Consider the following 16,351-nt stretch of genomic DNA (forward strand, 5'->3'; position numbering starts at 1 on the left):
AATTTTGTTTTGTATTTTTATTAATATTATTTTATTTTGGGGATATTTTGTCTGATTTAACTCTTTTCTGGTTTCAAATTTGTCCTTAAAATATGGATAAATAGGTAAACACACACACACACACACACACGATCAATATGATCACAATACACTAATTAAATTGTGCCACTAAAATGCTTATATATGATATAATAAAAAATATATTTATATTATATTATATTATATTATATTATATTATATTATATTATATTATATTATATTATATTATATTATATTATATTATATTATTAATAAACAAGGAAAAAATAAGTGTAAAAAACTAAGTTCTATGTACTTGATTATATAGATATTCAATAAACATCACTGTCTATAAGGTATCATACTGATAAAATGATCATTATAAATAATAATTATAATTATAACAACACAGTATAGTAAACCACAACTTTTATTATATTATATTATATTATATTATATTATATTATATTATATTATATTATATTATATTATATTATATTATATTATACACTTTCCAGTGTTTTATTAATATTAATAACTTTTATATTATTTCGTGAAAATATTGTATCTGTTTCTGATTTTCCACTTGAGAGTATCCATAAAGGAATAGTTCGGTTAGAAACACACACACACTGATGTACATTAGAGCTGTCACCTGCAAGACGACTGTATGTTTATAAAGAATGCCTTCCTCAGTCTTGTATTTGGTTGAGTGTAATGGTGGATTTGTTTGGCACCAGTCTGATGTCTGCCTCCTTTTTGACAGATGTAGCTTCCACATTCCACAAACACACATACACACAGCCAGGGTTGTATCTGTATCAAGTATTTTAACTACGGAGGCCATGCTGAAGTCATGCGCATTAATGCAGTGTGGAAATGGATTTATTTTATCAATGGCATCACTTCTGTGAGCCAGCACTCTGCCAACGGGGCCTGGATTGAGACGCCACATCTTTTTTAAACTGTTGTGCCTCTCACTGCCAGGGTCATTGTCTATCTTTTTTCTTCCCTAGTTTCTAGTCTCTCATCCCTTCGTTTTTCTTCCTCTGAAAGCCGCATGCAGGGCCTTGGCAGATGAGTCAGATTATCTCATTTGGCTCCAGCTGAATGAAATGTGTGTGTATGTGTGTGTTCGTCCACCTATGCGGGAGCCGGTTTTCATGCTCTGTCAACTTTGGAGAGCTTATCTGATTCATGACATATTTACTGTCAAAGAGAATAACAGATATCTAGAGAGAGACAGCAAGAAGGCAAAGCCGTTATAAATACGAATTGCTATATGATGAATGCTGGAATACTGAATGAATAATATATTTATGATTCTTATTACTTGACTTGGCAGGTAGGAAAATTACAGCTTTTATTCCAATTATACAACATCAACATTTTATCACAATTTGTGTTAAAATGTGAATATTAAATAAGCTTACATGTATTTTTTTTTTTTTTTTTTTTTTTACAGTTAAAATAATTTATTTTCAGGGTTTTACTGTAGTTCGATTTCGATGTGTGCATGTGCATTTGTTCAAAAGTACAGTCAAAACATAAGTTTTGCTTTTCAACTGAAGAAATACACTTAATAATCAATATATAGAAACCTGTTATTGAAATAACATTAAATAAAAAAAATATTAAAAACAGGTGATTTTGAGAAAAAAATTTGAAATAAGGAGTAACATTTGAAACTGTGAGATATAATCACACTGTGAGATAGAAAGTTATAATAAGAAATAAAGTCGCATTTGTGAGATACAAACTCAGAATTCTAAGAAATACCATCACAACTATGAACTATAATGTGTCAGTAGTGACAATAATGAGAAAAAAAATCATGATAATGTCTTTATTATTATAATTTATTTATTATTTTAGTTTATTCTGAGTGGGTAACAGGCTTCATTATTGAATTATTACTAAAGCAAAAGTATCTGAGAGATAAAGTGAGATGGTCCCATTAGGTGACCCACTCCATGTATATTAAATCTTATAGCAGACTTATAAGTGACCGACTTAATGTAAAATACAACAGTTTTACTACTAATGTAACTGATACTAATGTAACCGTTCTTCTCCTATGCAAAATAAATAAATAATAAAACAAATAAAACTGAGTGCGCTTTTAAGGCAATGTTGAAATTTCAGTGTTTTCATAATTCCATTTTTCATGGAACACAGATGTTGGATTTGTTCTTAGTCTGAGCAAATCACACAAGCACACACTCATCCAGACATGGGCCCTGTCTCAGACTGGAACTACAGCAAACAGACGCAGCTGCTACACTGTGATTAAAGTCATCCCAGACATATTGACATTAATCTTACATGTGTGCCTGTCACATTGATTTCCCCCCACTTTTGTCTTGGTGCCCCTCTTATTATATAAAATGCCTGTATGACAAAAACAGACTCTAAACCCAGAATTAATGTCCAAGATGTAGCATTCCAAATCAGTCATCGCTCATCTCCCATCATACTTTTCCAATAACTCCTCAATACTGCTGTCAGTGCCCGTCATTTTCCAGTTAGCCTCACCTGGATTATTCCCTCTTCCACGTTCCCTCCGTTTGCTGATCTGGTTTATTCTCTCTGTTCACAGCCGACTGGAGCAGAACTCCATCAAGATTATTCCACCAGGAGCATTCTCACCTTACAAACGGCTGCGGAGAATGTGAGTGTGTGTGCATGTGAGCACACATACATACATAATCACACAAACACACTCGTTCCTCATCTTTCTCTAATTTTCTTGTTTTTTTGTGTTTTTTAGAGATTTGAGTAATAATCAAATAACTGAATTGGCTTCAGACTCCTTTCAAGGTCTCCGATCTTTGAATTCTCTGTAAGTATATACAGTATATGCATATTTGTGTGTGTGCGTGAGAAGAGAATGTAAGAGTTATATTAAGCTTCCATCATTCTTTCAATTTTTGATGCTCTGACTCATTCAAGCTTTTAGAGAACAGAGCAGATAAACCCCCGTAGAGTCTGAGTCAACGTAACCACCATTCAAACACACAGGACATTTTCATTTCAATAGATTGACAGTTTTATAAATAAAAAATTTAAGAGAACTGATCTTATGAGGACATGTACTGTATGTTTTTTACAAGGTGGCAGTTTTGTACAAATTCATACGATGTGACTTGTTTAAGAAAAAGTATGCAAGTAAGTGTGGTAAATGCAAGACAAATGATAAATCTATGCTGTATATGGCTAAACCCTTAGAATATGAAGCACACTAATATGAGCTCTTGTTCAAATACATTAAGCTGTTTGTTTTGGCCTGGCATCAGTGTGTAAGTTTTAGGGGGATGGGTTGTATATGTCTTTCTTGCTTGGTCTCTGTATTTTTTTTGGTTTACTTTACTGACCGGGTTCCAATGAGCCAGAACTTAGTGGGCGGAACAGTTCTCCCCCCCTCTGTCGTTCCCTTCGGACCAGCCTCTTAGGAACACCAGTCAGCCATTTAAAATCTCTCCTCCTGAAAAAATACAATTGCAAGCCAGAAGAGTGATCCAATGTGAAACATAAGCGAACACACACATTCAAGTCCTGACATGACATCACAGTAATGATGAATATATATATTTTTTTAGATGCTTATTTTGGGGGGAAATCTGCCTGTTAACAGAATTGTGTGCTACAAACTGAGAAGTAGTTTAAAGAATAATCGAATTAGTCAAAATATTGAATGTGTAAACATACAAAAGTACAATGTGAAAGACAGATGCTCTGTATTTTGAAGCTTTTTTTGTAAGGTTTCTGTGTGGGCTGCATATATGAAGGATATCAGCATTATAGCCAAAGCCACAATGCCATTATTCATTCAAAAATAAAAATGCCAAGAAATGTTCAGCCCTCCGTTGCTCTTTCAGATTAGTCCTGAATTTGCCAGAATTCATCACCCATTTTTACAACAACATCAGTCTGTGTAGAGTTACAGCCCATTAAGATAAAGTAATGAATATGAGATTAAGAAGATTATTGCGTATATGTTTTTCATGATTTTACCTCATGAATCTGGGTCTGTATGATTTAATTTGTTTTTAAATATGATTCGTTACTGGTTGCACTGGGATGATTTGTGGTGGTGCATCTTGTGCTCTGTTTGAGGAACCATTTCTGATGAATGGTTGTGTGTGTGGGTGGGTAATGAACATCTTTAATCTTTGCTTTTATTCAATGCTCCCTTGTGTTCCTGCCTTTCAGGGTTTTATATGGGAATAAAATCACTGAACTTCCCAAAGGCCTTTTTGATGGACTATTCTCATTGCAGCTACTGTGAGTAATGCACATTCTATGAATTTATGCTTGAAAATGCTATGAAGGAAGGGCGTTTATTTCTCTCTGAGTGTGGGTGGGTCAGGTTTTGCCAAGTCTGAGGACCAGCCATTGGAAAAGGATTTAATAATCATACTAAATAATGACTCAGTTAAAATCTAATAATGCCAAATGGTTTGTGTGAAGGGAAATTTCATGAGCTCAAGGTACCAACATTTTAGTAGTTGATATCAATGCCAGTAATTCTCAATATCATCTTAAATACCACAGAAAAAAATAAAATAAAATGAATATGCTATTAAACAACGTTTTGTGGAATCTTACCAGTATTTCTCAGTAAGTCAGTATTGTTTCAATGTAACAGTCAGTAATAAAGAAGGTAAGAGCGGTATTTTTCCTCTTTTTATTGTCAATATTGTCATTTAAATCAGTGTTAATGACATACTTGATAGAGACAAGTACATTAGGCTGCATTTAAAGTCTACTATTTTGAGACAAATATTGGTTGTACTTTATTTTACAGTACATGAACTAACATGTACTTATAGTGTACTTACAGTGTATTTATCTAAGAAAGTTCTGGTAATACAAGGTAACTACATGGGGTAGGGTTAGGTTTAGGAGTAGGTTCAGGGTTAGTACCTAGTTATTACATAGTTATTGTAATAACTATAATAAGTACATAGTATGTACATGGGGAACAGGACTGTAAAATAAAGTGCTACCCAAATATTTTTAATTTTAATATCCAGTTAGTAATGTACTTTTGGTATGGGTAGCCCAGTGTAAAAACAATAGGTGCTCACATCATGATAGAAAAAGACAAATGTGTGTGTGTGTGTGTGTGTGTGTGTGTGTGTGTTTGCACCTTGAGGACCATAAGCTGGACACATTTCCCTGATGACAGACAGCACAACTGGACATAAATGCACACACACACTGTACCACATATTTCTGCTGTATGTGTGAATGTGAGGAGCATGTTTAGGAAATACTTGTTAATCCAAGTATTTATAGGGTTTTAACAAGACCATAAGAATTTGGGGGTACTACAAAATATTACAAGCTCACATGAGCTCAGACCGTGTTGAAAGTGAATATAGAAAGATTGTAATCCCTCTCACTCTTGAATTATTCAGAAATAACTTAATGTGAAACAGACATTTGTGTATGGTATGCTCACAATTATAAAAGTTTTGTGCCAATAACTCCCATCGCACACACAGTTTTATTGCTTTGCAGGAGATGCGGAAAATATAAATCCTGTTTATACGAAAGCTGCTTTGTAAAATAAAGCCTCTGTTTATCCACAACTTTGTTCGCCTATAAGGCACTGTCAATGAGTCTGGAGACCGCATGGATTTCGAGTCTCGCTCATTCAGTTGTCTAGAAATGTTAATCTATTTGCATATGGCATTTATACTTTCTCAATTTACAACTCATGTATAGATTTTCCTGTTTGCCTGAGAGATTTATATGAAATGTCACATGCGAATGTTTATCCCAACAGGTTGCTAAATGCGAACAAGATCAATTGTTTGCGCGTAGATTCTTTCCAAGACCTGCAGAATCTGAATCTTCTGTCACTTTATGACAACAAACTCCAAACCATCGCAAAGGGAACCTTCTCTTCTCTCCGAGCCATCCAAACACTGTGAGTTCCACTAAGCAACATTTGTTACCCAATAAACCATTTTGTCTTTAGTATATTTACATCTCAAAGGGTATCATCTCTTTGTAATGTCATCTTTACTTATTTTTTGCATTTATATCATCTGCATTTAGACAGTATTAATATGTAAGCATGAAAATACATAGCTGCATTTATATTTTTGAAAGGAGGTCCCTTGTATAATCATATTTGAGGGAATTATAAAAAGTCTTGCTATAGCATATTAGGCCCATGTATGATTAATGGCATGCAGTCAAATTTTAGGTTGGTCAGTAGGTTGAGAGTAAAACATATTTGGTTTTTCAAGAAATGTTTAACTTTATTTAAGACCGTCATTCATAATTTTGTTGAATATTTTATGTTTATCAGTCATTTGGCCCAGAACCCATTTATGTGTGACTGCCATTTGAAGTGGTTAGCTGACTACCTGCAAGACAACCCGATTGAGACCAGCGGAGCTCGATGCACCAGTCCGCGTCGGCTTGCTAACAAACGCATTGGTCAGATCAAGAGCAAAAAGTTCCGCTGTTCAGGTACATACAGCTATGAAAATCGCTAGTTCATAATATGTGTAATATTTTGCAAATTGCCAGACTAGCTTACAGATGCTAAGTCTTGACCCTACCTGTTCCTGTCTATTATTGACCATGGACTTTAGCATCACTGAGAATGTGTGTGTGTGTGTGTGTGTGTGCGCGCGTGCAGTCAAGGGTGTTAACATCTTAGTCAGCTTTCACTTACACAGACATATACACAGTTCTGAAGGTCTCAGCATGAGTTATCTTCTCCTGTCTAAACTGATTATAAATCAGGATTCAAATGTGTGTGTGGAGGGTGGAGTATTATTAGTTTACTGTCTGTCAGTTGAGTATTGATCGCTGTGGTGTTATAAATGAGCAGGATTCTTTGATCAATATTCATATTCATGTATTGATCTACATACACACAGCTTTCCTCTCAGTTTTCTGTGTATCTCTCTTTGTTTAGCTAAAGAGCAATATTTTATACCAGGTATGTTCAGCTACTAAACATTTTGTCTGTGTGTGTACTGCACAAAAGCTTTTGGACTACTACTCTAATGCACGCAAATGACATGCACATTATTATGCAGAGAGAATTTTGCTTTATTTGCATAGAAGAGCAAAGCATAATGGTGCTGTGTTCTTGTGTAGACCGTGGGTCAATGACAATACTCATAATCTAATCAGAATCAAATACATTATTATTAAAAAAATTAGCAAAAATACAGTAAAACAGTAGTATTGTCAAAAATCTTCTTTACAAAGAAATAAAATAATAATAAAACAAGGTGACCCTTTGAACCCCTCCAACCAGATTTTATTTATAATTTTTTAAAAGTCATTTGCATATTTTAATGTATCTTTACTGAATAGAAGCTGAATATTTATTTATTTATTTACTTACTAACTTACTCTCACAATCCCTTACTGGACCCAAACTTTTTATTGATAGTATATATATAATTAATATAATATAACTTGTGTAAATATGTAATTAAATGTATGTTTTCCTGAAAAAAAAATATTATTTGGCTTTATAAAAACAAAAAAACAATGTGAATACTATAGTTATAAGAACTGGGATGTGAATGTGCTTTAAAACCAGAATACAAATATGGTCATTTGTTGCTAGAGAGCAAGCACACAGTGGCGCTTCAGTCTAATGTTAATTTGTTGTCAAAGCTTCACCAACCTGATCAGTGTCACTCTTGCTGTGTGCATGCTCACAAATAGCACACAGTGGCATGGAACTAAGACACAGGTTTTCCAGTGTTCGCAGGTATTAGGGTTTGGCTTTTTGAGTGTATTACATATTGTCTCTCTTCCTTTCTCGCACACACACTCAGGGATTCATCATATCAATAAGTGTAAGTAACTGACACAAGACCAGTAAGACATCACCCAACAAGCCCCTCCCCCCTCAACCCCAACCAATCACAGACCAGGAACCCAAATATATGTGAACATGTGCTCAGAGGTTTATGAAGCACACAGTGTGAATTGAACCTGTACGTGTGTGTTTGACTGTGCCTATAATTGCTGGTTCATGTTTATTTACTGTACAACAGCTGCAATATTCCTGCCACACTCTTCTGTTTCTCTCTTCTCTTTTTTTCTCCTGCATATCTCCTCTCTCTACCATGCTCTCCATTAGTTTATCACAGCTAAACAAATTACTTTCTCATTCTTTAGCTCTCAATTCTTTGTTTCTCTTTCTCTCTCTGTATCTTGTGGAGGAAATTCAGCGGGGTTTTCCTTTGTGCTTGATCTAACCATGTGGTTGCAGACTCGGACTAATACATGGTTCTGTCAAGCACCATGGAAGGTCTTGCAGCATCTACAGCATGGCAAGCAACAACAAAACAACCTTTGTATGTGTGTGTGTGTGTGTATGTGTGTGTGTGTGTGTGTGTGTGTGTGTGTAAATGTTTTTTGTCTTAATTTGTATGAACGTGCAGTTAAGAATACGTGCATTGTCTCTTCGCACTTATAAGCATGTGTCTGTGTGTCTGTACACAACTCTCCAAAGTCATGGCTAGGTCAGCATGGCCCTATGTGTTGTTTAAGATGATAATATCATAATTGCCATGGTGATAACTGAGTTTCCTCTGGTCTAGCACAATTAACATTTAAGGTCCTCCTTCCTAGTGGCCCTCTAGTTTTACCACTCTACCTTTTCACCCAAACGTACTCCTCTCCTTCTCTCTCTGTCCTCTATTTCTCTCATACACACTTTATATGGGATTGTGTGATGTGTAATGGTGTGATGTCTGTGTGGTTATGTGTATAGGTGTGGAAGACTACAGATCAAAACTAGGTGGGGATTGCTTCGCTGACCTGGCGTGCCCAGAGAAGTGTCGCTGTGAAGGAACCACAGTGGACTGCTCTGGACAAAAGCTCACAAAGATTCCAGACCACATACCTCAATATACAGCAGAACTGTGAGTGTCTCTCGTTTAATAAGGTTTAGTTCAGCCAAAAAATGAAATTCTGTCTTCATTTACTCACTTAACATTGTCTACTCATTCCTAATAATTGAAAGTTAATATAGATTATATTCTGAATAGTGCACAACCTTGCTATACATTATTGCTTATAAACATATAAACACATACAGATTAATTAATCAACAAATGATTTATGGTGTTCTGTGTGTTTCATTCGTTTTCTATGCAGCCGCTTGAACAATAATGAATTTACAGTGCTGGAGGCTACAGGAATCTTTAAGAAGCTTCCTCAGCTACGCAAAATGTAAGTCTCTTTCTGTGCGTTTGTCGTCTGTTATTATACAGTTAAAGGCTGGAATACACTACACGGTTTTAAAAAGTGATGAGATCTTAAAATACTGAGCATCATACAGTTACCGAATTTTAATAGTCTCAAAAGAAAAACTGGCCATCATACACTAAATGACTGAGGATCATGCACTACCAGACTTTAAAGTCATTTCGATCAGAACGAATCCATGCAGAAACATGCGCCTTGGTGTTAGGAGATGCGTGACAAATGAAAACAATACACAATCTAAAATCGGCTCAAAATATCAAATATGTTTGATATCCTCGGACTGGATGGAATCATAGTCTGAAGCTTAAAAAACAGAGTCTGTGACCATCATACACTTGATTGTCTATGAAATCTGTTAACTTAAATCTACAGACTGGCTCTGACTTTCGCCAAATTATGTAGCATATTCCAGCCTTTATGCCACCATCATGAGAGCACTAAAAGTACAATGCCAACTTGCTTTGTTTTACAGCAATTTTAGTAATAATAAGATCACAGATATTGAGGAAGGCACATTTGAGGGGGCCACTGGAGTGAACGAACTCATACTGACGAGCAATCGCTTAGAGAGTGTCCACTACAGCATGCTGAAGGGCCTCAGCGGCCTCCGCACACTGTGAGTATCACATGCTTGCACACTTGACTGAATCACTTGATTGAACTTCAGGACAATGCATCCAGATGCTATCAAAAAATAATATCTAGGTATGATTTTATTCTCAGATGTGGGCACACTGGTCTGTGTGTTCCAAACCAAATCTGCAGCTTCTGGCTGTTTTAAATGATTATGTGTGTGTGTGTGTGTGTGTGTGTGTGTGTGTGTGTGTGTGTGTGTGTTTGTCATGTGCAGGATGTTGAGGAGTAACAAGATAAGCTGTGTCAATAACGGTAGTTTTACTGGTCTGAGCTCTGTGAGACTGCTCTCCCTCTATGATAACCTGATCACCTCCATGTCCCCTGGAGCCTTTGACACACTACATTCCCTCTCAACACTGTGAGTATCAAATCACAGTATCAACAGTGTTTTGTTTTGTTTCAGTAAAGCTGTCCCAAAACCGAGCTAGCTGCCTTGCTACCTAAAAACAGTAGGTGACTGTCTTCTGAAGAAACATCCTTATCTTAATGACCTGTTCACACTAAGAATGATAACTGTAATGAAATCTATAACAATATTTGTATTAGCACATGCAGTAGTTATGTCTGCTGCTTTAAATGTTAAATTTTGTTAAAGTTGGGTGGATTCTTATTGGCTGTCAATGCTGGAATGTTCATCCGCAGGAAAAAAGAAATCATGAAGTCATTCCTCTGTTTCGTTATTGCTAAAGGTGTTGTATGGACTTCTTTGTTCTAAACAGAAGTTGCATAATTGCTAAAAGCTTGTAATTAAGGCTGAACACAAAAGAAGATATTTTGAATAATTTTGAAGAAGGAAACAGTTGTGGTCCCCATTGACTTCCATAGTAGGGAAAGAAATACCGTGGAAGTCAGTGAGGACCATCAACTGTTTGATTACCAACATTCTTCAAAATATCTTCTTTTATGATCAACATAAGAAAAGAAAAAAAACAACAGGTATGTAACAACATGAGGGAGAGTAAAGGAATGTCACAGTTTACATTTTTGGGTGAACTGTCCCTTTAAGGGGGTGACCAATATGAATCAATCTACATAAAAAGAAAGTGTTTCACTCAAATAGCATTTTATACAGAAAACTGGGCTTAATACAGATTCACATTAGCAACTTGATAAATTAATTCCATGATACTTATGAAATTATGAAATTACAAGAAAAAAACACAAATACTATGATAAAGCAGTGAACTTAAAAACAGGTCACATTGTTACTTATTTAACAAAATCTGAGTTTATAATAAACATTTCTCTCGCCTCATCTGCCATTTGATTTGGTAAAGTTGCCTGGCTTTCAAGACAGTAGTGTGCCTACGCAAGCAGCTCATTCGGTTTTGAAACTGAGCTTTTGTTTGTGAGCTTCTGGAATGTTTTACTAAATATTTTTTTCTTACGTGATCCCACAGGAACTTGCTGGCCAATCCGTTTATCTGTAACTGTCATCTGGCCTGGCTAGGGGAATGGCTCCGTAAGAAGCGGATTGTCACGGGTAACCCCCGCTGTCAGAGCCCATACTTCCTTAAGGAGATCCCTATTCAAGATGTGGCCATTCAAGACTTTGCCTGTGAAGACGGTACGGCAATGAGTGTGTTTGGGGGTGCATGTGTGTTAGAAGATCTTGTTTCTAGGTCCTAATAAGTCTTTGATAAGATCTGTTACGCTAACTTGAGCACAGCTCATTGTTATCTTTCCTTTACACAAACTCAGGCAAGCTTATGAAAACATTCACTTTGGCATATCGAAAAGTTCATTTCAAATTTCATTATTCCCGGCCTCTGATAAATGAGAACATTTACATGCTGATTAATTTTCTCTTTGTGTGTGTACAGGTAATGATGAGAATAGCTGTTCACCCCTGGCTCGCTGTCCTGCTGAGTGTTCGTGTTTGGATACGGTGGTTCGCTGCAGTAATAAGGGACTTAAGGTTTTACCCAAAGGCATTCCTAAAGACGTTACAGAACTGTGAGTGTGCACAAACACACTACAGCCTCAAACCTCACAGCGATTTCATAATAAATGGCCATTTCCAAAAATCCCCTTGTCTGATCCAAGCACACCTTTTTTGTAAACCCAACTGTCTCCACCAACATATCTAACGTCTGAAATAATACAGGGCTGCTATATATACGTCTTTGAAGTTTCTCCCATTACAGTGTTGCTAATGTGCTATTTCCTCTGTGTTTGAGTAATAACTTGTTTGTCTTTTTCTGATAGCTATCTCGATGGCAACCAGTTCACGCAAGTCCCTCTGGAACTATCCAATTATAAACACCTCACTCTCATGTAGGTACAGCCCTCTCTGTGGTCACCCAATCACAAATACTTCACAGTTATCAGGGCCCTGCCCCTTTAAAACCAGCCAATCGTAGCAGACCTGCACTGTTTTAAATGGAGTTCTGTACATATGGTGTTTGATCCATTTTCTCACATCCAGCCAATGCCAGAAAATCCAAATGTTTGTAGCTGTAATTTGAGGGTTTATTTTGGCTTCTCCCCTTATTTCCTGCGCTATGAGAGCATATTCCATCTCCACCAAGCATACCAAATGAATAAAGTACTAATTAACAATGATCATTATACAGCACACACACAAAAATGGAAATTTGTCAATTAAATATGATTGATTGCTCATTTTTTTCATTCTACGTTGCTGTTAATTATTTTATAAGAGAGACATACAAAATGTGGATCAGGATTAAGAACCTCTGGTTTTGAGTAATTTATAAGACATGGTATTTGAAGGTATTATTTTCATGAATGCAAATTTCCACAGAAGTTCATTCAAGTGAAGCAATGCATCCAAGATGTTGAATGCTGCTGTATGTTGTATTATGTTTTCAAGTCTAACGCATTACTATTGTACATGCTTTGTGTTTGCTGTTTGCAGTTTTAAAGGTCACTGCATACTGCATTAAAGTTCAGCCGTCTTAGTGTCTTTAACATAGAAGTTTGCATGTGCATTGTCTTATGCCATGCATTAAACCATGTACAGTGTCATATGTAATTCCTTGTGATAATTCTTTGGGATAATTAGTTTTAAATATTCCAAAAAAGAAAAAAGAAGAAAAACGATTAATGAAAAACTCCTACATATAAAGAATGTTTTGCTTTTTAATGCTATACAACATTGTGTTATTGCCATTTTCCCCTTAAATGTTGGCTTTAAGTGTTTTTTTTTCTTTCTTGTGGCTCATAACACTCTGCCTTTGTGTGTGTGCGTGTGTGTGTGTGTGTGTGTGTGTTTTCTTGCAGCGATTTGAGTAATAACCAGATCAGCACATTGTCCAACCACAGCTTCAGTAACATGTCCGAGCTGCTCACCCTGTGAGTGTCAACATGATCTATGGCTTCGGTTTGTGTGTCTGTGTGTTTTTTGTGCAAACACTAGTGTGGTTGTGTATGCCTGTAGCTGTGCATTGTGTGTGTGTGTGTGGGGGTGTGTGTGTGTGTGTGTGTGCGCGCGGTTGTTTCTGTGGTTTATGAGGACACAAATTTGTATAATAACATTGGTATTACAATGTGAATTTGATTTATGAGGACACTTTCAGTGTCTTCATAATTCAAAAGGCTTATAAATCATACGGAATTAGTTTTTTTGAAAATCTAAAAGTTTCCTCTGAGCGGTAGGTTTAGGTGTAGAGTTGGTATAGGGATAGAAAATATGGTTTGTACAGTATAAAAACCATTACGTCTATGTAGAGTCCATATAAACCATAAAAATGTATGTGTGTGTGTGTCTTCTGGTATATATGGTTTATGAGGACACAAATGTGTAAAATGACATGGGTCCTACATCGTAAACAAAGTTTTCCTGTGTTCCCATAAAACAAAAGGCTTAAAAAACATAAAAAACTTTGTTTTATGAAATAAAAGAATTGCCAGTAGTTTTCTGTAAGGGATAGGTCTAGGGTTGGTGTAGAGCGATACAAAATACAGTTTGTACAGTATAAAAACCATTACGTCTATGGAGAGTCCCCATAAACCATAAAAATGTGTGTGGGTGTGAATTTTAACAGTGTTGTTTTTCTTGAAATTATGTGTGCACTAAAGTGTATGTGCAGTATGTATAAATACAGGGGTGACTTTTTTTTGCTACATCATTTTAGACATATATTTAGATAATTAGATTATCTTATTTAATTTATTTCAGTAATTTATTTTTGAAAGTTGCAAAAAAACATTTAAAGTTTGTATGGCTTGATGCTTCTATGCAAACCTGTTTTTGCAAGTACTGTAATATATTTTGTTTCGTCCCAGAATTTTAAGCTACAACAGACTGAGGTGTATTCCTGTAAAAGCTTTCGATGGCCTCAAGTCTCTGCGCCTGTTGTGAGTACCTCATTGATATGTGTGTGTGTTTGCTATTAGACTTTGATTTATGTGTTTTGGACTCTCTTGGATGGCTTCATTTCTCTCTTCTCTCTGCAGGTCTCTCCATGGTAATGATATTGCTGTGATCCCAGATGGGGCTTTCAAAGATCTGTCCTCGCTCTCCCACCTGTAAGTACCTCAGAATGAACACACACACAAGCACTTATGAGAGCACCAAATAGGTTTTGACAGCTGGATGTACTTTGGTTCTTTCTTTTACTCTCACACAACCACACTGACACACTTTCTTTGTCTGAACTTGGGGTTCTGCAGCCACAGATTGCTTGAGTTCTCGGTCTCCCACGATTACCTTTTTTTAAAAATATAAATCCCATGGATCTATTTCATAAGTGTAATTATGTCTGACAGCTGAGTAAAACAAATCTTCAGATTACTGCACACATGAGGTCATCAAAAAAACAATATCATAATGTTAATTGTTTATGCATAGCTGTTTATTAACTCTTTCCCCACCACTGAATCGATATCTCTTCATTTAGAAGACAACGTTTCCTATCCATTGAGTTTTTATGGCTTTTCACGTTTTCACTGTTATACACTCGGGGGCACTATTACACATCTTCTGAACGAGTACAAAAACCTCCTGAACAAAAACACACATGAACAGGATAGAGAAACGAACGATTTCTTATGTAAACAGATAATGCGATCGACCATCAGCAATAGACAGCATATAAATGAAAGCTGCATAATGTTACGGAGAAAAATGTTGATCCAGGAAGTAGTATATGTCTGTGCAAACTTTGGAGGTGTTAATGCAAGCAATTTGTCTTAATTCATGCTTTGATAATTGTACTGAATATTATCCAGATGTAGTTTTTGGTAAAAAAAAAAATTCTCAAAATTATGCATTTTTATGAAACCTCAAATGTTGTTAAAAAAAGAATGCTTCAAGTTAGAATAAAACAGAAAAGAAAAAAAAAATAAGTAGAGGCTCTTATATTTATTTTGGTGAATTACCTATCAAAATATTCATACAGCAAAATATACTGGAGACCGTCAATGTTTAGTGAAAATCATAAAAAAAAATAATAATAATAATAATTCGCTGGCGGTTGCTGGCAACTTAAAAAAAAATGCTGGCGGGGAAAGAGTTAATCCCAAATTAAAGTCACATCCAGTGTGTGATTTTTTTTTTTTTTTTTGTACATTGCTTCAAATAATGCTAATTATAATAATTTTCTTATTTTCTCTTTATTTTCTCTGTGTTTCATCAATTTAAAGTACTGTGAATTTCTTGACATTTTGCTATATAAACAAAATGGCAAGATATTTAACAATAGACTCTTAATAACTACAAACGTCCTCACAATGTATATTGTCACACTTCCCAGCCCTGTTTTGTCAACTGTTTAATTCAGCTCTGAGGGCTCTAAAATACCTTTAATAGACAATTTTGTGTTTCATATGAAGTTACTATCGATACAATCGTGACCAAATGTAGTGATGTTCAAGTGCATAATTAGACTATTCTTCTCCACGAGTTTGATGCACTGAGACTGATTTGCGTACTGTTGAACGTGATAGGCAGGCATTACTGCATTGACAGGGCAATCAGCCAATCAGAGCAGCATGGAGGAACTACCCCCCATTAAACTCATGCTCTATTAGAACTCAACAATCTGACACATGGCAGCTCCCTATGAAACTTCATCCGCTAATGTCACTGTTGGATGGTGTTACTTCAGAAAAATTAGCCAAGACACACACTACTTAATATCACTATCATTTTATTTTTGCATCACTGATTAATTTATCATCCAATTTTTTTGGAGAAGATGTGTAATGTGTGTGTTTCCTGCAGGGCTTTGGGAGCAAACCCTCTGTACTGTGATTGTCACATGCAGTGGCTCTCTGACTGGGTAAAGAGCGGCTACAAGGAGCCTGGGATTGCGCGGTGTACCGGTCCTGGAGAGATGACCGACAAACTACTGCTGACTACACCCTCCAAGAAATTCACATGCACAGGTAAACCCACCCGGACACTTCAGACACACTCGTCCAGTCACAGAGAGGGCATTAGTACTAACTCTAACACTAGCTTACA

The 16,351-nt window shown here is 36.0% G+C and overlaps 1 protein-coding gene across 4 annotated transcripts in view; it reads left to right on the forward strand.

Annotated features, from left to right (window-relative positions):
• slit2 (slit homolog 2 (Drosophila)) overlaps positions 1 to 16,351 on the forward strand; it is an 81,779-nt gene that overhangs the window by 53,655 nt on the left and 11,773 nt on the right. For 2 of the 4 annotated variants that reach the window (XM_026203758.1, XM_026203759.1), the window contains 17 exons: positions 2,618 to 2,689; positions 2,789 to 2,860; positions 4,231 to 4,302; positions 5,813 to 5,956; positions 6,344 to 6,507; positions 6,962 to 6,985; positions 8,786 to 8,936; positions 9,172 to 9,246; positions 9,755 to 9,898; positions 10,133 to 10,276; positions 11,319 to 11,485; positions 11,742 to 11,874; positions 12,127 to 12,195; positions 13,165 to 13,236; positions 14,170 to 14,241; positions 14,341 to 14,412; positions 16,109 to 16,272. In XM_026203758.1, coding sequence (XP_026059543.1) covers positions 2,618 to 2,689; positions 2,789 to 2,860; positions 4,231 to 4,302; positions 5,813 to 5,956; positions 6,344 to 6,507; positions 6,962 to 6,985; positions 8,786 to 8,936; positions 9,172 to 9,246; positions 9,755 to 9,898; positions 10,133 to 10,276; positions 11,319 to 11,485; positions 11,742 to 11,874; positions 12,127 to 12,195; positions 13,165 to 13,236; positions 14,170 to 14,241; positions 14,341 to 14,412; positions 16,109 to 16,272 — 1,811 coding nt within the window. The remainder of the gene's footprint in view (positions 1 to 2,617; positions 2,690 to 2,788; positions 2,861 to 4,230; positions 4,303 to 5,812; positions 5,957 to 6,343; positions 6,508 to 6,961; positions 6,986 to 8,785; positions 8,937 to 9,171; positions 9,247 to 9,754; positions 9,899 to 10,132; positions 10,277 to 11,318; positions 11,486 to 11,741; positions 11,875 to 12,126; positions 12,196 to 13,164; positions 13,237 to 14,169; positions 14,242 to 14,340; positions 14,413 to 16,108; positions 16,273 to 16,351) is intronic. The other 2 variants (XM_026203760.1, XM_026203761.1) reach the window with 1 other exon arrangement.

Source organism: Carassius auratus, chromosome 26, assembly GCF_003368295.1.
Source record: "Carassius auratus strain Wakin chromosome 26, ASM336829v1, whole genome shotgun sequence".
Classification (NCBI taxonomy): domain Eukaryota; kingdom Metazoa; phylum Chordata; class Actinopteri; order Cypriniformes; family Cyprinidae; genus Carassius; species Carassius auratus.